At 35.5% G+C, this 21,584-nt stretch overlaps 1 protein-coding gene across 8 annotated transcripts in view; it reads right to left on the reverse strand.

Annotated features, from left to right (window-relative positions):
• The window catches only part of NOL4 (nucleolar protein 4), a 399,753-nt gene that overhangs the window by 81,506 nt on the left and 296,663 nt on the right, over window positions 1–21,584 (reverse strand). For 7 of the 8 annotated variants that reach the window (XM_059894058.1, XM_059894055.1, XM_059894056.1 and 4 more), the window contains one exon: window positions 16,375–16,488. The exons of the other annotated variant lie outside the window; for it this stretch is intronic. In XM_059894058.1, the coding sequence (XP_059750041.1) occupies window positions 16,375–16,488 (114 nt within the window). The remainder of the gene's footprint in view (window positions 1–16,374; window positions 16,489–21,584) is intronic. 8 annotated transcript variants of the gene reach the window in all.

The raw sequence follows: 21,584 nt of genomic DNA on the forward strand, positions 1-21,584 counted from the left end.
AAGCAACCTAAATGCCCATCGACAGACAAATGGATAAAGAAGATGTGGTACATATATACAATGGAATATTACTCAGCCATAAAAAGGAACGGAATTGAGTCATGTGTTGAGATGTGGATGGATCTAGAGACTGTCATACAGAGTGAAGTAAGTCAGAAAGAGAAGAACAAATATCGTATATTAATACATGTATGTGGAACTTAGAAAAATGGTACAGGTGAACCAGTTTGCAGGGCAGAAGTTGAGACACAAATGTAGAGAACAAACGTATGGACACCAAGGGGGGAAAACTGCGGTGGGGTGGGGATGGTGGTGTGCTGAATTGGGCGATTGGGATTGACCTGTATACACTGATGTGAATAAAATTGATGACTGATATAAAAAAAAACAAAAAAAATAACATATGTTGAAGTCCTAACACCTAATACCTACAAATGTGACCTTGTTTAGAAATAGGGTCTTTGCAGATGTAATCTAATTAAGAGGAGACCATAGTGAATTAGGGTGGGCCCTAATCCAATATGACTGGTATCCTTGTAAGAATAGAAGACATGTAGACACAGATGGTCATGTGAAGATGGAGGCAGTGATGGCTGCTACAAGCCAAGGGATGCCTAAGGGTACCAGAAGCTGGAAGAGGTAAGGAAGGATCCTTCCCGAGAGGCTTTGGAGGCAGCATGGCCCTTCCAATGCCTTGATTTTGGACTTCTAGACTCTAGAATTGGGAGATAATAAATTTCTGATGTTTTAAGCCACTGAGTTAGTGGTACTTTGTCATGGGATCCCTAGGAAACTAATAGAGCCCACTACAGCAAACATTGTTTTCCTTTGATCTTTCAGCATTCATCTCCTCCCCTCCCTCTTTTAATAACTGTATCTGATTTTCCTTTCCCACTCTTATTCCATGTGCTGTGTATAGCTGACTACATACATGAATTCAAAACTGAGCATGCAACCTATTCTGTTCTCCTGGCCCCAGCAGTTGCTTCAGGGTTGAATGTGTAACCCAATCATAGTCAGTCAATAGGGAAGATGGAAAACTGGAGCTTCTGCAGCCATATTGCTACCATGAGGGAGAACTTGTCAGAGAATAGAAGCAACAAAGATGGTGTAGAGCCAAGAGATATCTGAGAGAGATCTTATTTATCTATAAGACAATCAACCACATGCATATAAAGCTGGACTACTGCTAGAATTTTTAGTTACCTGAGCTTATAATTTCCCTTTTGCTTAAACCATTTTTGACTAACTTTTCTAACACTTTCAAGTAAGAGATTTCCATGCGTTAGATCTCCTAATTCGTGGCACTGCTCTCCTGCAGTTGCTTTCAATAGTCACTGAATACCAGATCATGCTCTCCTGGGTCGCTTCTAAGTTTGAAATAAAAACAAGGTTAAGATTTTGGTGTGGTGTTTCACTGATTACTTAATGAATGAAATGATTTGAAAATTCCTAATTCAAGTTATCTCTGAGAAGAAAAGTAAGCCAGGTTTCCTCATCTCTAAATGTGTACTCATTGGATACTTTCCTATCTAGCCCTCATTCTTGAGGGCTGCAGATTGCAATATAGAGATGGTTAGTCAGCTCTATTTCAATGGCCTGAGACAGCAGACAAACGTTGCTTAACGTTTTCCCAGTGGAATAATACACGAGAGTATCCCTCTTCATATATAATATACCGATTTAGATTAGATTGGATATACCCTCAATTTTTGTGCTATTGAGGTGAATATATTTTATGTTTTTAAATACATTCTTAAAAGTAAGTTCATTATAATACACTAAATTTTGATATTTACATATTCTCGTGTCCAAACAAACTGTGCTTCCAGGCTTTTTGGGAAAGTCCCCTAATTTTTAACCTGAGTCATAACAGAGACAAAATTCAATTTTAATTTGATATCTTAAATTTAGGTTATCATGTATTCAGATTATTCTATATGCATCCTTTTGTAATTTCTGAAATGCTGGTTTGAAATTACTATAGTGTCAATATGTCATATTAATATTCCTCAAGCTTTAAGCAAAAGTAAATTATTACTATTCAGATTATAATTAATATTTAGAAATTCTTTTTTTTAAACTTTTTATTTTATATTGGGGTATAGTCGATTAACAACATTTAGTTTCAGGTGCACAGCAAAGTGACTCAGCCATACATATACATGTATCCATTAGAAATTCTTTAAGGTCATGATTTAGAATATACAGGTTCTCTGCTGATCATATAGAATATTAGGATTTTTATTCTTTTTTTTTGTTTTAGGCAGAAGATTTTCATATATTTTATTTATCACTGGAATAGAAATAATATTTTAGTTAAAAAATTATGCAGTTAACAGTTTATCTGAGTGTTTAGAGATTATACATGCATTAATAATTATAACTGGTTATAAAATATGACTATATAATGATACATAATTTAACATTGCTATTAAGGCTTCAGTTTTGGGAGAACATGTCCACATTAACACCAAATTTAGCCTACTAAACTAAAGCAGTATTGTAAAAACTCAAATGAGTACCCCAGTAATGATCCCAAAGCCTTTTTTTAACATATTGACAGATACCCTCTCCTTTTTGTGGACATACTGTGTTTACCTAGATACACATCTTTTTATAGATAACTTTAAATAGCTATCTTTTGATTATAAGACACAGATCTAGAGGTGCACGCATATATTTGGGAATAAGCAAAGAGAAAATAAGGACAAAATTATCTATTTGATGAGAATAGACAGCATACATAGCTTTAAAAAAAAAGTGCTACATCCAGTTTACAGCATCTAAACCTTTCTTTTGTTAGCAACACTGTTTAAAATAACTTCTCCCCAAGGAACAATACCCCAGATACATCACTGCAAGTCTTCCAAAGGCATGTAGCTGTTGTTGCCTTTAAACATGGACTTCTTATGAAATGAGTACTTAAAATTAGATGAGCGCCGAGTAAAGGAGAGAGACGGCCACCACTAAGGAAGACTTAATATACATACTTGTATATTAATGTTCACATGTGCTGCATTTAGGGCACAACTTCTGTCCGGAGCCTGCAGTAGTAATTGTATCAAGCTGCGCTATTCAGCCTGCTGCTATGACAACTACCCAAGGGCAAATGTCAGGTCAGCTCCCAGCGTCTGGGTCTCACCATAATTGCTTTGTCAGGAACCTAAAAGCTGCCTTCTTTTTCTCACTGAACAGTGGAAAGCAATTGTGCTCAAAGAACTAAATGTTGAGACTTCCTTTCCCCAGCCTACACCCTTCCTCCCTATCATATTGTATTTGTGATTTTCCCCATTTGGTGTTAAAACTGTGTTTACCAAGTTGTCAGACAACATTTTAAATTGCAGTATTAATTCAATGATTCCTGCTCTATCTGGCCACATAACACCATTTTCGGGCTTGAATATTTCCTATTGTGTTGGCAGGCATCTCATTAAAAGGCTCTTTCCTTCCTTAAAACTGAACTTTTTGGGGCTTCCCTGGTGGTGCAGTGGTTGAGAATCTACCTGCCAATGCAGGGGACACGGGTTCGAGCCCTGGTCTGGGAAGATCCCACATGCCGCGGAGCAACTAAGCCCGTGAGCCACAATTACTGAGCCTGCGCGTCTGGAGCCTGTGCTCTGCAACAAGAGAGGCCGCGATAGTGAGAGGCCCGCGCACAGCGATGAAGAGTGGTCCCCACTTGCCGCAACTAGAGAAAGCCCTTGCAGAGAAACGAAGACCCAACACAGCCATAAATAAATAAATAATTTTAAAAAAAAAGAAAAAAAAAACTGAACTTTTTGCCATGTTACATCAAGCCACGAATGGATGTTTATTTAATGCTTACCCTTTTCCCAGTACACAACTAGGTATCTTTGGGGCTCAAAGTGATGCAGGCCAAAGCTGTTTTAATCCCACAGAGTGATAAAAATTTATAGAGTCAATATTCCAAAAGACACCTGGAGGCCATTACAATGTTACCTGGGAATATAATCAAGTCCTCAAATATGCTGTGCTGATAGTCATTGCTACACAGAGAAGGAGGAAAGGGACTTAGATTTGTGGGCTGCGAGTTGATCCAAGGGGTGCTTCTTAAAGCAGGTGCGCTTTGAGATGGGCGTACAAATAAACACAGGAGTGGAACCGGAGCTGCCAGACTGCCTGAGAAAAGGCGTACTGCTGGAAGGAGGGTGTGTTTGGAGCATTAAAGATTCTGCTCCACATTCACATATCTCTAAATCCCCCAAATGTCCTTTCTATAGAAAGAAAATAGGAGCAACAATGAAGCACTGCATTTCCTCTTTGTATAATTTTTAGGCATGAACAAGAGCAGTAATGATGTAGACCTCACTGAGTTTTGGGAAACAAATTAAATGAGAAAATGTACGTGCATTCAAATTAAGGTGTAAGAGGACACACAAACATTAGTATAATTATGTATGATGTGTTTCCCATACATGTCCTGATTCATTTCTCCAATATAGCTGAGATGATACTATGAATGGCGAAGAACTTGGCATTTAAACCTGAATCTGGGTATTTGAAATGATTTCAACAAATTTTGTTCTTAAAATATGAATGATCAAATACATGGTAGTTCAAGAAGTTCATTTAATGTAAAAAACTGCAGAAAGGATTCTGTATTTTTAGAATGACCTCAAATGCAGGATCTTAAATAAAGAATTAAAGAAGATACATGGATAGCTGAACAGTTCCCTGGAAAGGAAATTTTCCTCACACTTATGGAGACATTTGAAGCTTGACAGCTTCATTGGACTTCTCAAACTTGCTTCACAGGCAATAATATATGCTAGAAAAATGCAATTGAATAAAATAATGTGACCTTCTGAGTTCTGCATCTAAAATAGTATTCAAATTCTTGCATGCTATGAATGTATTATGGCCTTAAGATTTGAAATTTATGAAGCATTCTGATTTTCATTACTCAGAACATTACTCTGAAATCTAAAGGGAGCTAAATTCTTTGTATGTATTGGTCTGTTTTCCTTCTTTTTAAAGAGAAATTCTGTTTCTAGTGAAATATGAAAAAAAATCACTGAAGAAAGAAAGAGAGGAGAGAGAGAGAGAGGGAGGGAGGGAGGAAGAAAGGAAGAAAGGAAGGAGGGAAGGAAGGAAGGAAGAAGGGAAGGAGGGAAAGAAGGAAAGGAAATCGAAACTAAAAATGAAATTTTCCAGGCCTGTTTCTTTTATAAAATAAACCTATTGAACTAAGTGGTCTGTGAGGTTCTTGGAAGCTCTAACGGTTTTTGAGTCCAGTATGTCCTATAGTAAAAATGATAATTTAAAAATCTGAAAAAGAGGCTTTTTTGAAAAGTTATGTATGTATTAGCAATCCCCAAGTATAGCAACTCTGTATATACACCCACATATGCAGTTCAAACACGCCACTGCTTCTGAGTTTCCAGACTCTATTCTCCAAATGCCCGAATTGAAGGCTATGTTCTTTCTCTAAACTTCTCAGGTCCCCCCACCAGAAAGAAATCATGTAGCAAAAATAAATAATGAATAGGAGAGATTGGCATATAGTAGAAAGCTTTACTTTAATTGCTGTTTATTGATGGAAATCATAATGCCCATGAGAGTCAGATAAACTTTCACTTATATCTACCTATTTTATAACTTCAGTTCACAGTTGCAAGTGTGACCTCTTTTTGTACTTTGGCTCTTTGCCCTCTTTCAAGAACTCAGAACCCTGACTTCTGTTAAATTTCACTGATATTTTCATAGAGGATTTGGAAATAGGAGGCTAGTCTCAAACCTCAGAGATGAAAAAAAGCGAAGGTTACTACTGGGCGCTGGGAGTTCCCTGAGGGTCCTTGAATATCAGACCCAGAATGCATTATTATGTTTTCTTAAATAACAGAACTAGCACCAAAACCAAGAAAAATAAGAACACAGAATGTTACCAGAGAAGTGATTTAATGAGAAGTTTGATTTTAATGTAGGAATCTCACCGGACTTTCAACTTAATTGTTTCATTGAAAAGGCTATTTTGATCTTGCTTGTGTTCAAGGCAAAACATTAAAGGGAGCTTAAAAATAAATGTGACTTGGTTTTTGACCTATGTAAGTATCACTTTGCTCTTGATGAATGAGTGCAGGTAAGAGCTCTTAGAAAATAGCTTTGCATAAACTCCTAAAACAGTGAGAGGTAGTTTTCCTTACATTCTTTTAACAGGGTGTAAATAAGGACAAATACAGACTGTCCAGTAGACATTGAGAAGCCATTGGATTGTTGAAGCAAGAAAGAAGTAACATTGTTGACCAGGCAAAGAACACTGATAGCATGGGAAAGATGGGGCTTCTTCCTGAGGATGAGAGATAATATGAGAGATTGATCCATTTCAGCAAAGTTAATAGGTAAAGATCAATTTTGCTGCCAAGCCTGTCAGAAAGTCAGGCTCCCTTCACCATTATAAGAAAGAGGTAAATTACCAATAAAGTGAGTTGACCTGCCTCAGGGAGTTTTCTCTAGGACAGACTTTACAAGATCACCTGTTCCATCACCTGCTCTGCGGTACCTAAAGCTGATGTCAGTTTTAAAGCTGATGTCAGCACCACACAATCCTTAGTAAAAATTAATATTAATAACTAAATCCATCTTTAAAGGTTATGATCCGAAGAGTTATGGCATGAAATGAAGATGCACTGAGATTTTAGGAATATTTCCACTACAAATGAAAGTAAAATCATTTGCAAGGCTACCCCACAGCTATCTAGAAAAGCTAGCTCTGCAGAAACCATGCTTTCCCAAAGTGCTGAGTAACTGAGAGAAAAACGTGTATTACTTGAGGCCACTGGGCTTGTGGTATTTACCACCTGAGTCATGTTAAACATCGTAAATCTCTTTAGGAAGCATAGCCCAATTTGTCAAGCTATTATATCATCTAATTTCATAATAAACTTGTGACTATGGCTAAATTTCCCCAATACACATAAAATTATTGTTTCAGAGTAACTAATGGGTTTTAAACTGGCTAGATTAAAGAGAAAAGACAGGACAAGGAATGGACAGATTATGAGAAATAAATTATAAAAATGAATATATTTGGCATAAAACAAATAAGTCAGACTCTTCGTCTGTTAAGCCTAAAATAACTGGTTTTAAAAGAAATTAACAAAAATGCAGTCTTCATGGAGAACCCAGTAAACCATATGTTTCCCTGACTTTGGCACCAAAAAGTGTATTAACATATTATGATGAATTTCTCTCTCTGAATTCAAACCACCTACTCATATCCTGACGTTGATCCACTTGAAATTAATAACATCCTAAGCCAAAGATTCACCTAAAATTAAAAAAAGAATCATTTCTATACAAATGTGGGAGAATTCTCAATGAAGCCAGAAAACCAAATAGTAAAGCAAAATGAGTAACAGAAAGACAAAAAATAAAATCAGAAATTGAGGCTGTTCCCAGTTTCCCCCCTTCAAAACCCCATAGATGTATCCAAAAGAAAGTTTCTTAGATTCAGATTCCCCATCTATAGAAAAGGGAAACCATTTGATCTACATGCTTCATAGTACTATTGAGAGACCAAGAGAATCATGCACTGTACATCACTACTCAGATATACACTGACATATCATTACATAAGGAAAATACATACACTAAGGAAAAATTTTATACAGAAGTAACCTTCCTCTCAATCTAAGAAAAAAAAGATAAAAAGTCACTGTTTGAGGAAAACCATAATGTCAGTTTTTTGAGAGATCATAAAAAGAGAAAAAGATGAAAAATATTTATGATAGAAAGAATAATAACCTATATATACAGTTATATAAGTTGAAACTATAGGAGAAAATTAAACTTTGATTCCTCATTAGCTGGGCTAACACTGCAGCATGGAAGAGTAGGTATTCCCAAATCACTCATTTGTAACTTCAAAATACCTTATAGCAGATTAATCTCCGTAATTACTTTTCGGCATTAGCTCAAATTTAACTACTGTTACAATTAAATAGCAAATCTGAAATGTAGGTGGTAGAGAAAGGAATTCTTGCTGAATTGGGACCTCACCTTTGCCCCAGTACATCTACATTTTGTTGTCCCTAGGGTTCCGAAGCTTCCTAAAAATTGGAGATGTCACTCTCCTTCCCACTCATCTCTGGCATGTACTTAAAGTCCAAATAACTTAACAGAGCATATAAAATGCCCACAGTCTAATTTAAACCCTCATGTCCAATCCACTCTCCTTTTATTTCTTCCCAAGAATCTCAAGTTTCACTCACAGAGATGACTGTTTTTGGTACTCAGGAAACTTTCATGTTTCAAAAGGCTCCATGTGTCTGGACTATCATCTGTTAGCTCTCATAATCTCCTTCATTTCTCATGGTCTGGCTCAAATAGTGCCTCCTCTGGGAAGCCCTCCTGGGTTTCCCAGGCAGAACTAGAAGAACTCTCCTCTGGCTTTCGCAACAATCTGATCACACCCTTATAATTTCATTTACCATACTAATTTCACTTGTCTTTAACAGAATGTGAGTTTCTAGAGGAAAGATGTTATGTCTCATCCCTCTGCAAAGAAAGAATAAAAACACCTGCTCAGTAGCAAGTGATTTTAAGCAAATCTAGTACCTGGTAAATCCTCAGTAAAGGTTCTCCATCCTTGTTTTGTAGCCTCTGTACCAAGCAAAATATCTTCCATGTAATGATTATTTGCTAAATAAACTACTTTAGGACTACTTAGAGCTAATTTTCTCCTATTAATCATATCTCTTGCTGATACAGATAATATTTAAGGAACTCCCTAGAGCAGTTCAAAAACCTTGGAAAAATAAGAATTTAAAACTTTTGTCATTAAAAAGTTATCTTGCAAGACCTCAAGTTGGAAATAATACATATTTGAAGTCCAGGCACATTATTAAGTTAATGCTGAAAGAATACAGATTCGTAAAGCAATTATCTTGCTCACAAAATACCAACAGAATACAGGTCAAATATTCTTCCCTACAGAGCAAATAAATATTCCAGTAAAACTATTTAACTGTGTTTCTCAAATATTATATAATGTGCCAATGAACTAAAATTTTTAAATTAGAATAGCAAATATTTATTGTAGTTATCCATAAGTGATATTTTATGTATCTGTGAAACATTTTAATTTGGTATATATATTTACTTTTCCTTAGTTTTTATGTTTATAAAGTTTCTATGTTTACAAAAATATAATGGAAATGTATAATATTTCCCTATTTTTATTATTTAAAAATGTGATTATAACCATTCTGAGAGTCTGTTCTGGTAGTATATAGGTATGATGGTTGGTTTGCAGTAGTGAGAATGTATTCAAGTCTCTCTGGATTGCTTTACTAATTTGTCCACCCCTTGGTGCTCATCAATTTAAGGTCATGGTTCAATATCCACTTCTGTTAGCTATTTCCCAGATGGAAAAAACCTCTCTTCCTGTGGAATATGATTACTTACTAATCACTGCCAGGCATTTTAGAGACCAACTGAGTGAATAGATGGTTCAGTGTACGCCTAGTCACACCCTCCAATGGTGAGTGTGCAAACAGCGTATTTATGAATGATTGAAACTGATGAAAACATGCATTTTTGAAGATTATTGAGCCTTGTCTTTTTGTGGCATTATATTTGTAGCAAACTGTTGGATATTGTGGTGTCCCTATTGTAAATGTTAAACATGGTAATTTAATTGATGGTGACTTCCAAATTAGAAAAGGATGTAACTGTAATCTCAGGAGATATTGAAAATAGCTGAACGATGAATAAAAATGGAATTATACTTTAGAAATACAACTGGAATTAGTAATCATATGTGGCTTAGTTTTTTGACTGGGGGCATAACTGCTATAGCCATTGACACTTAATTGCTTCCTTTTTGCAAAGAAATAAAATTAAACCAAAGGGCCTGGTTGAGTTACTTTTATCTTATAGCTTCCAATTTTTACTTTTAGGCTCTGGCGAATTTAAAAACAAAAAAGTAAACAGAAGGTAGAAAAAAGGATGGAGGGAGAATTCATTTGACATAATGAGTGCAAATCTATGGAAAATTGTGGGTTTTGAACCTCAAGGCCAGTCTCTTCAAAATGGGAGGAACTGAGTTATGAATTCATTATCAAGGAATAGATCTGAGAATGTATTATTCTCATTCCTGTATTCAAATCCTAGGCTAGTTGTCCATAGCAGTGCTTCTCAGAAAGGGCATTACCACTTCTAGGGGACATCTGGAAAATATATAGCAGGTGAAATAGGCATGAAGTGGGAGGACCAGCTTACGGAAAGCTCAGACATTCTCCAGGCAGTACCAATCAACTAAGAACTGTCCCTGTTCCCATGTGAATTTTAAAAAGTCATGCTGGATATTTTTGTAGGTGAAAGCCTGAATAGGGTTTCCTGAGCCTAAAGTTTAATTTCATTTTAGGTATAAAAACAAAGTTTTTGTGCATGTTTTAAAAGATATGTTGAATTGTCTCAGGAATACACTACCTTGTAAATCGCGGGAGTATTGTGCTATGTTTTGTTTGGAACTGTACCACTAGTCTTTCACCGTTTGTAAAGTTCATGTCACTGAATTCTGTGAGCTGCCACAATACACCTGTATCAGAGGACAGTTGTAGCTGCGGCTTCTTCATTGATTTGAGGGACAGACAGAAGCAGCTGATGACTTTATTGTATCTTCTAGTGATGTGGACTCCCCATATTTCCACACCAAAATACATGTTATTTGATTATATATTACTTTTAAAATAAATAACATATTATTTATATTAAAATCAAGACATTATCCATATATATTTAAATTGTGAGCATAATTTATATTAACTATAAATTGCATTTCAGGATCTAAAAGTGGAGCATTTCGAGGTGTTTACTGTAAAAAAGACATGCTATGTTTGAAAGGTTTAGGAACCACTGGTTAAGAATCAAAGATTCTTAAAAGTTAAAAAAAGCTTTTAATAGGCATATGTTTATAAAACAAGCAAAAACGCTTATTTTTATAGGAATAAGGTAGAAATTAAGAGCATGGACCTTATACATATCAAGAGCTTAAAAAGCCTTGCTGGTTTTTGACCCAGGTCCCATAATTTATCTTAAAAAAATAACTGGCAAGGTATCCTTTTCACAGGTAAATTATGGCAGAAAAAACAAAATCAACATTTAATAATTTAGAAAATACTACATGATGGAGTATTAAGGGGCTTCTAAAAATAATTGATAAACTTACATAGTGATACCATAAATATTCACAACATTAAGCTAAATGGAAGGATACAATGTGATACTATTTTGCTTTTTAAAACAGGAAGTTTTGCATAGAAAGAGTAGTAGAAAGAATTATATTATAAAACTGAATAGTGGAATTACTAGTCAATTATATTTCTTCTCTATACATTACTCTATTTCCTAAATTATCAAAAATAAGCCTGCATGTCTGAAAGTATTTTTTTAAAATGTTACTATAAGCATGATTTTAAAAAGCACAAGGATTGGATCCAAGTGGGGATCCATCCTGAGCAGCTCTGCGCTAAAGGCTCTAAGCCTCAATGTCTCCACTTCATGAAAAGCGATGACGGTTACATAAAATAGGCTTGCAACCCACCTCAAACAGTGCTTCATCCATACATGTTCCTGCTGTTCTGTTGTTATTAATATTATTACTAATGAAGAAAATAAGGCCTATTACAATTAGATGACTTGTGAAGTATATTCTATTTCAATTATTTAAAATTACATGTGTTACAGAGGAAATACAATATATTCAAGGAACTACTCTAGGTGGTACTTTGTTTATCTTATAGTTTTTCTCCTTTGGATGAGAGGGCCATGCTGAAACACATGTTGGAACACTCAAAGATAGAGTTTTCTTTCTCCAAAATATTGTATATAAGAAAGACAAATGCTAGAAGTAGAATGAAAGCCGAGGATGACTGAGAGTAGGGGTATGGGAGTGTGGGCTGGAAGGCCACAGAAATAGGTTTCAAACCCTATCTCAGTTACTATCACAATATTTACATTTAAGCATAAAATCCTACTGAAAAATATTTCTTTCAATTATGCATTTGTGAAATTTTATAAACATTACCAAAAGTACATGCAAATACAGAAGGAAACATGAAAGGAGAGCTGCCTGACTCAAAAACAGCTTGACCATGGTGTTTTCGATAGTCTTCAAATACATCCATGACAAAATGAAATGTCTGTATTAAAATTGCCACCGTGCTTATGTGGCTATATTTTCAACCTTGATACCTACCATTATGTTTCTTTTAATAACATGCCCACTCATTAGCACCCTAACAGAACAAAGGAAAAATCATGAAGAGGTACAGGTCACAGAGAATTCACCAGTACTATAGAAAACAGAGTAGCAGGAACTATGGGCTTACTAAATATTTTTTGGTCTTGGGCCGATGGTTTCCTGTTGGTTTACTAATAGCGATTTTCTTCTTTAATTCAGCGATACATCAGTTTTCAGTATTTCTTCCCCTGCTTTCTCACCTTTTATTATGTCACAAACAACTAACATGCCAGTTCCCCTTTCCCCCTATGGTGTTCTTTTCAATAGAGTCAAAGGTGTCACATCATAGCCTAACATTGATTTTCCATCTGTCCCAGTCACCACAAAAACTGTCACCCAGCACACTCGTGCTGCATTGTACTTCATGAGGGCTGGATCTGCCGAGGAAGCCCTTGACCATTGGTTTTACGTGATCCCTTCTATAAAACTAAAAGCTAATTTAACTGAAAGAACTTAAATAGAGAAAAGAAGCCAAAGGAACCCTCACATTAATCAGAAATTTCAGCAAGCCTAGGAATAGAATATTTGTCATCCCTCAAAAAGAGCAAGTACAAAGCGATGGGAGATAAATGACCAGCAAGTGGATGGTTCTAATCTTTCTCACTTTCTGCCTCTGTCTCTCTGGTGAGATGAACTGTAGCCAAAAACATTGAGATAGATTTGTTTTTAAGTAAATAGTAGTGAAATAATATCTAAATAACAAAGATAAAGACAATTTGAGCTATGCCATAGAACTATAAATGTGAAGTCTGACTCTGCCCATCTTTTTGAATTACCAAAGTGAAAAAGGATTTCCTAGGTAACATAAAAATTCTAGATTTTCATGTTAAAAGAAAAGAAATGCTGGGACTTCCCTGGTGGCACAGTGGTTGAGAATCCACCTTCCAATGCAGGGGACACAGGTTCGAGCCCGGGTCCTGGAAGATCCCACATGCCGTGGAGCAACTGAACCCACGCGCCACAACTAATGAGCCTGCGCTCAAGAGCCTGCGAGCCACAACTACTGAAGCCCACGAGCCACAACTACTGAAGCCCACATGCCTAGAGCCCATGCTCCCCAATAATGAGAAGCCCGTGCACCGCAACAAAGAGTAGTCCCCGTTCTCCGCAACTAGAGAAAGCCCACGAGCAGCAACAAAGACCCAAAGCAGCCAAAAATAAATAAATAAATAAATTTATTAAAAAAAAAAAGAAAAGAAAAGAAATGCTGAGTATATTCTATAATGCATTGGGGATTGACCTCAGCCCTGTGTCATCTGATTCCTAATGAGGCAGTAGGCTCCTGCACTTGCCTACTTGCTTCAGGGCTGAGGCTGCCTCCTCTAGACCCTGGGGCAAGGTGCACATATGAAACAAAGTATTTAACACATCCATAGTACCTTTCATGTTCATAGCTTTATAAAGCCCAATTAATTGATCAAGTTTCATAAACTCTGAAGGACACATATAATTACAGCCTTACATATGGCTAACCAGGGGCAGCAAGTAGTCATGTGTGCAGCTGAACAGAATTTAGATTTTATCTGTCTCATTTCTGAACTTTCATGCACAAACAGAAAGGCAGGGACACAATGAAGAATCTTTGAGTCACTGGAAAATTCTAAGAATTGTGAGTTGGGTTAAGAATGTGCCTAGAAAAGGATGATACCATTGCCAACACCAAAAAGAACTCTGGTTGTCTCTACTTAGGCAAAGAGTGTTTAGATCCAATTAGGGGAGCTCCCGCTCCCACATCTCCATGCTTTGATGAAAGTGTAAAATCCACTTGGTAGAAGCATTTGTGCTGCATGCCAAGTGAAATCTATATAATTCACAGTAAGAAGAAATAACTATATATTTGTATCCTCCATTTTACAGATTAGGTCAACAGTGGTTAAGTGATTGGACCAAAAATATTGTGAATGACCAGCTTTGGGGATCTTGTAGAAGGAGACTGTAGGCAGTACATAACATGAATCAGTCATTTAATTTTCATAACAACTGCACATATGATTGATTCTATGATTCAGGGGTACTCTCGAGTGTAGATTGGATGAGGTAGGTAGCAAACTGACAACCAGGAGAGTCCTTTCAATCCCAGAATTCTACCATTCTGATTTCTAGAATAATGATCTTTTCTCAAATGGACTTAGTCTGAATTCAAAACTCCTATATCTGAGATAGTACTATTAATGTTTCTTTATAGTCTTATTGATACCAATGCAATGACAGAAAAGCTAGAACATCAATTAAAATAACTTTTTCTAGGCTGAATTTTCTTGATGCTTACCATGTGCCAGGAAAATTGCTAAGTACCTAACATAAATCTATCATTCAGGGTTCTCACACACCCCTATAAGATTAGTACTGTTATTATTGTTATTTTACATATGAGAAAACTAGGCACAGAGAATTGGAATAATTTCCTGAAGGTCACACAGTTAGTAAGGGTAGAGCTGAGAATCAAAATCAGTTGTATTTAACTCCAGAATATGTAATCTTAATCACTATGCTAAATACGGTATTATATATTGGCCTGTAACTTATTTTAAGCAAGATAAATTTTAGAGATATAATAATGACAAAATTCTCGGGCTTCCCTGGTGGCGCAGTGGTTAAGAACCCGCCTGCCAATGCAGGGGACACGGGTTCGATCCCTGGTCCGGGAAGATCCCACATGCCGCGGAGCACCTAAGCCCGTGCCACAACTACTGAGCCCACGTGCCACAACTCTGAAGCCCGTGCGCCTAGAGCCCGTGCTCCGCAACCAAGAGAAGCCACCGCAATGAGAAGTCCGCACACCGCAAGAGTAGCCCCCACTCCCGGCAACTGGAGAAAGCCGGCGCGCAGCAACGAAGACCCAACGCAGCTAAAAATAAATAAATTAAATAAATAAAATTTTTAAAAAGACCCTAAAAAAAATAATGACAAAGTCTCAACTGAGGGCATGTATAAGTGAATAAATATGTTTGGCAATGAGAATGCTTAGCAAATTCCAAATTAGCATTTTCATATACGTATTTTATCTGAGGCTAATACCGTATTTTTAATTTAACCTAAGGCTTCATCTTTTGCATTGTATAGAATTATTGGCACATGTTATATTACGTATAAATACATACAATTAAAAAATAATGCCATTCTAAAACACTTAAAATATTCTAAGCCTGGAATGTAAAAACTTTTTTTTTTCCATTTTCTTTGAAGCTCATTGTCTCACAGGAAAAACAAAATTGGGCTGACAATTTAGTCTCTGTATCCCAGCCTCAGTTAGAAATATGAAGCACCCAGATCATTCGTTGTAAAAATAACTTAAAAGTCAGAACATGGCATACTTCATGTATAACACCTAAAATTATATATTACAATTTAGTTCTTTATTATGGGTAATTAAGAAACAGGGCTAGAGAGAAAAAGGAAACAAAAACATTCCAGACATGAGAGGGGGAGACACACAGATGGAGATAAATGAGGGGAAAAACTAAGCGAAACATCAGTGAATAACGCACAACAAATATACACATCTACATCACATGGATATACAGCCTTAGAAAAGAGATGTAGAAAGATGATACTTAATGGTTATACAGTAAATGATTTGTTAATGTGAAGGTAAGCCCAGGACATAGATTTTCCTTATTTTATACCCCCATTTTATGGCTTTCTGGTCTTCAAGGTTATGTTGTGTTTTCCCCATACCTAGCATAATCTATTGATATGTGGCAATGGACCAGAGGAAATTAAGAGAGGTTCATTTTCATTCAAAAAGACCATAATCAGGTCATTGTCATAAACGATCAGGTAAACTTACAAAACTATTGTAAATGATCATTTAGAGCCTCTTATTTAAATAAGTCATTAGCCTTCAAATTGGATACTAAACAGAATTTTAACTCATTAATTTTACAGTTGCCCATTTTTCATCGCAGAACATTTTTGTCATTGCGTCTCCACTGATCTCATGGACATGCCTTTTTCAAGTTTAAATTCATATCACAAAGACAGAAAAACGATATCTCTGTGGACTTTAAATCCATTCCAGAGATTCTGCTCTTCTCCATAAATCAGATTAACTTAACCATATTTGCTATAGCTGGTGGTCACCAGACCCCAAGACTCCTCAGTACCTGTTGTCTATCCAGACGCATCCTCTTGGCGGCATTTCTACTCTCACTCTCACAGGCTGAAGCCAAGATACTCTCTGCAACTGCTGAAGTAAGGTGGGAAGGAATAGGTCGAGACTAAAAAAAAAGAGAGAAAAAAACATGAAAAAATTATTAACAGTATCATTAACAGTCCAATGCTATGCTCAGAAGATCTCATAGGATGTGCAGGAGTATCCGTGTATTTCAACTTAACTGATTTCAATAGAAAGAGGAAATGGAAATTGCAAAGATGAATAATGAAAGCTAGTTAGAGGTTAAAGCTAGAGTTGCTACAGATCCATCATCCATTCCCACAGCTCCTTTGTCACAAGTGTTTAGTCTGGGCCATTAAGCTGGAGTTTGAACAGGCAGTGGTAAAATTGCTGACTGGGTTTTGCAAATAAAACAAGTCCTTTAATTCTCTTATAACATATGACAATGCACAACAAAACAAAACAAAAACAAGTGACAGGGCCGAAACAGTTGGAAAAACTGACAGACACTCAGACCATGTCAAACAATCTTAATATGAAATATTATGACTATTTACAGTCTAAGTTGTGACACTATTGATGTGATTAAAATTCTTATAAAAAACACCTTACTTTAGCTTAAAAACAAACTAAAAATTCAGTCTTAGAACAATTTTGCTATAACAAAAATTCAGTGTTCTAGATGTGAGATGTGCATGTGTGCCTACATGCTTTGTTTTATTTATAAAATATGTGTTAATATTATTAGTCTAACAGGTACATGTTGGATATCCATCGTCTGTGTAGCCCATGTAGAAATTCATTAACCTCCTAACTAAGCTCCTAATTAACTACAAATTGTTTGTGATTCTCCATATCATTTGTGATAATCAGAAAAGTTTTCCATTTTTTCCCATAATTACATGAAAAATTATCTAACTGAAAGATGAAGCACTTAATGATACCAGACAGTTTTCTAAAAAATTATGATAAGCAAATGATAGATAAGTAACATAAAAATTAAACGAGATGAGATAGCAGAATATGAAATGACAAAATAAGCATCTTTTAGCAATCTAGCATATATAATGGTATGCCATCTTAGGGTTTTCAAAGCCTCAGTCCAAAATATGTGTGGATGCCATACATATTTCTTAGAGGCCTCCCAACTAATAGAGATCTTTTAATTAATTTTTGTAAATGAATGTGAGCATGCCTTTATTGTACTTGATTCATTTTGCTAACTCTGGCATGTATGATGTGCATTAGCACACTGAACCATAGCATTTCTATCTCAAACAATATTCTAGAACAGCTCAATTCAGACCACAGTGTTTTAATAGCTACTCTTCAGTAGAATTTGTTCAGTGCAGAAAGAGACCAAGCTTTGACTTTATTTGAACTAGGAAGAAATTTCTGCTGCCACCTCACCCAACTCCCCCATGTTTCCACCTCCAAAGTAGCCTCTGTAGGCAAAAGGTAGGAAGGGTGTAGGGTGCAGTCTCCACCTGCTAACCCTGTGAGATGATGGAAATGATAGCTAGACAACTTTGACAATAAAGCATTAGGATATTTGGAATGTCATTTTTGCAAAAGAAAGAAAAGAAAGAGGCCCTCTGAGGTAGCAGGAAGAATAGTTTTGAGAAGGAAATTATAAAGCCAGGACTGTGTGTTGGGAACAGAGAGGGTCAAATGAGGTAAACATTAAAAAATATTTAAATTGTCATAAAGGTGTATATATAATTTCAAAATGCATATTGCTTCATTTCATTCTGTACTTCATTGACTATGGATAAGATAGTCTAGCTCAGAACTGAAAATATACTAAGCTACAAAAATCAGTGTTTCATTAAAAGATGGCCATAACATGGCTCAAAATTATACTCTAAACCCCATGGGAATTGGCTACACAATGTTGTTTTTCTCAACTGAATTATGTTTTGAGGCAACAGTGTTATAGGAAAAATGGGAATAAGAACATTCCACTATACAAAAATCATTTATTTCATTGTAGCTAGCATTATTCAAATAGAAGTGAGAGTTCACACCTTTATAAACTACATCTTAAGACACTTCATTTAGTTCTAGGGACTGAATTAACAGAAGCTAAATAAAATATCAGCAGTCTCTATTTTCCTGATCCAATTATTGATAGGCACATGAAATTCAGAGACCTATTTCTGTTCTTCATTCCTTTTATTTTTCCTCTTTACCTGGTACCTCTATTCAAAATTAGGAATATGTAAGGCTATGGAGCTTCATTAAGCTGACTAAATTGTGGTAATAAACACATACATTCCTTAAACACCTAATAGTTTGTTGAACAGAGAGAATACAAGGTAAAATATCTCTTTAATTAAAATTATTTGGTAGCATTTCCTTTCAAATTCTTTTTTAATATTTAAAAACAAAATGGGAAATGACTTTTACTAGAACAGTATAAGTTACTGTGTGTAATAATTTATATACTTTCCTTTATGGAGAAAATGATAGAGTTGGGTTTTTCCCAGATATATTTAATTGGTCTTCTCAGAAACTAGAATAATGTCCCAGCTGAGTGGAACTAGATATTTTTTAAGGTCACTGGATAACCTCATTATTTCAAGATTTTGGGAAAAAAGTCAACTTCAAGATAAAGCAATCATGTACTCTTTCCTATTAAGTGAAAAAAAACAGTAGAAGCAAAGATACGTGATTAGACATGGCCAGAAGTTAAACAATATAATTTTGAAAATAGAGTTTTTCTGAGTTTACTGTAGAATCATAATCAGATAACTGTAAATGGCCATAGAAATCATTCAGTACAAGTTTCTTCCTTAAAGCTTGAAGAAACTCTTTTGCCTAAGGACAAACTGAGCTAGAAATAGAAGCGAAGTCTATGTCTCCCAATTCTCAACTCTTCCACTCTCTTAAATTCTGTTGTATACTTAGTACTTTTACAAAATTTATTATTAATAACATAAAATATTTTAGGAAAAATCCTTATATATAAAATGTTGGCTCAACTAAAAATAAGCAGACCAAAGTTAGTCTTTTACATGTCTGTATTACAATTATAACTGACTCAAGCTCATTGGAGAGAAGGGCAGAATGAATGAATAAAATCTATATTACAGTTTAATAGATACATATGTGTTTTTCAAGGAATCTACAATATCCTAAATACATGATAAAATATGTACCTCCAAGGAGAAAACCAGTACTATTCATTCTAAATTAATCTTAAGATAAATATTAATAATACCTAACTCATATTGAGTGCTTAGATGTGGAAGCATTAATACAAAAATCTTTGATTCATTATCTAATTTCTTCCAAACAACCCTTGAGAAAAAGTACTTATATCACGCATTTTAAAGAAACCCAAATTAAAGTCTTATATAACTTGCCCAAGATCACACAGCTATGATGTGGAAACACCTGAATTCATCTTTAAGTCTGATGATAAACTGGGACTAATAATCCCTAGTAAAGTTTATTGTCATTTTACAATGAAGGCCTCAATGAGCTTAAAGAAAGCTAGAGCTCTTAAACACTACACATTCCTCCAGAGGAGTCCATGTACAGCTAACTCCATTATGCATTGAAATGAAGAATATATTAGGGTCTTCCTAAAATTCTTCTCTTAAAGTCATCAAAATCCTCCTAAAACAGCTTCCTATTAATTCTTTAAAACTCTTCTTCATTAATGGCATGATAAAATGGAACTTATCTAAATTCCATCACATGTTCTAAACTGATGCAACCTAAATTCACAAGATTTTCACGTTAGAGCGACCAGAGGTGCTAAGCAATTACTGTACGTGAAACATAATAAAGCTGAGTTTCATGCCCAGAACGAGAATGAGGAGCCAGGCAAAGAAGTTCTTCCTCTCCTGTGAGGCAATCCTGGTAAAAATCCTCTTGATTCTAATATTGATGAGCCAGTAATAAATGCCGATGCTCGTCAATACACACAGAGCTCAATTATGCTATGCCCGGTTATATGATACTAAATATGAAAGATTTTTGCTTATTTTTCCTCCATGGTGTGGCTATTATCTATTTCACAACTCAAAAGTACTTAGACCAAGAGAGTGAGAAGGAAATTAATCAGTTTTGCTCCTTATAAAAGCAGTGTTATCATAGAGAAATTTAAAACTATTATTTATGAGTTCTCAGAATTCATGGGGACTCCCCTTTCCTTCGTGACATTTACTAGTGGAGAGCTTATTCTAAAATCATCTCTTTAGTGTTTTCCTGGTAGTGTGTTAAGGGCTGTAGTCATGGGTTCCACCAGGGATAAATGCTGAAGATTCCTTGTTACACCAGTAAGGGTGGCCATAAGACACAAAAGCTTCCACTGTAATAACTTGAAATAATATTTCACCAAAACGTCAAATGCAAAGAGTTCAATAGGTAATTTATGGAAAACAACACTACTCCTTCCAGTTGAGTATAGCTCAGTAAATCTACTATTTAGTATATATCTTAGATATTTAAAAAATAATTATTCAAAAATGTATATAATCACATATTCTACATGATCTATACCTAGATTGAGATTTGTTACCTATTTCTTTCCTGGATATGAGATAATGCTAAGTAGCCTTCACTAATTATCTCTTCATAATTAACTGTCATACTCAACTGGGACGAGTTGATCTTTCCCCAGCACTGTTCTTATTGTAATAATCATCTATGTCCAAATCAATGGTGGTTGTTTCATTAAACAGATGGCTAAACAGTCACATGGGGTTTTAGAGTTTAAAAAGTCACATTTTAATTGGGGACTTAAGATATGATTGCTGTTGGCACAGTGTAAATGTGTCTTTCCTTATATAGGCATGTAAAACCTACTACCACACCAACAAACTATTCCATTTTTTGGTCTTAAAACTAAACAATGTTAGAGTCCTCTGAACTTCTGCTGTACCCTTAGGATGCTGTAGGGTTTTTGTTTTTTGTTTTTTTTTGCAACTATAAAAAGTAAAACGAAATCGAGAATATAAGCTCTGTTCATGGGTTACTGCGGCAATGCTCTCGACTCCAGTGTTCAAGCACAGCTTAATCAAGTATTAGACAAGCCAGATTGGGAGCAACGGTGACATCAACCTGAGATTTTAAGTAGAATGAGCTCTTTTAAAATAATTAAAGCAAATGATTCGGTAGTCAGAATTTAGGTAGAGTTTTAAATTAAGATGATTTCTGCTAAACTTGTTACTTTATAAAATACATAAT

This window comes from Balaenoptera ricei, chromosome 14 (genome assembly GCF_028023285.1).
Source record: "Balaenoptera ricei isolate mBalRic1 chromosome 14, mBalRic1.hap2, whole genome shotgun sequence".
NCBI classification, from domain to species: Eukaryota; Metazoa; Chordata; class Mammalia; order Artiodactyla; family Balaenopteridae; genus Balaenoptera; species Balaenoptera ricei.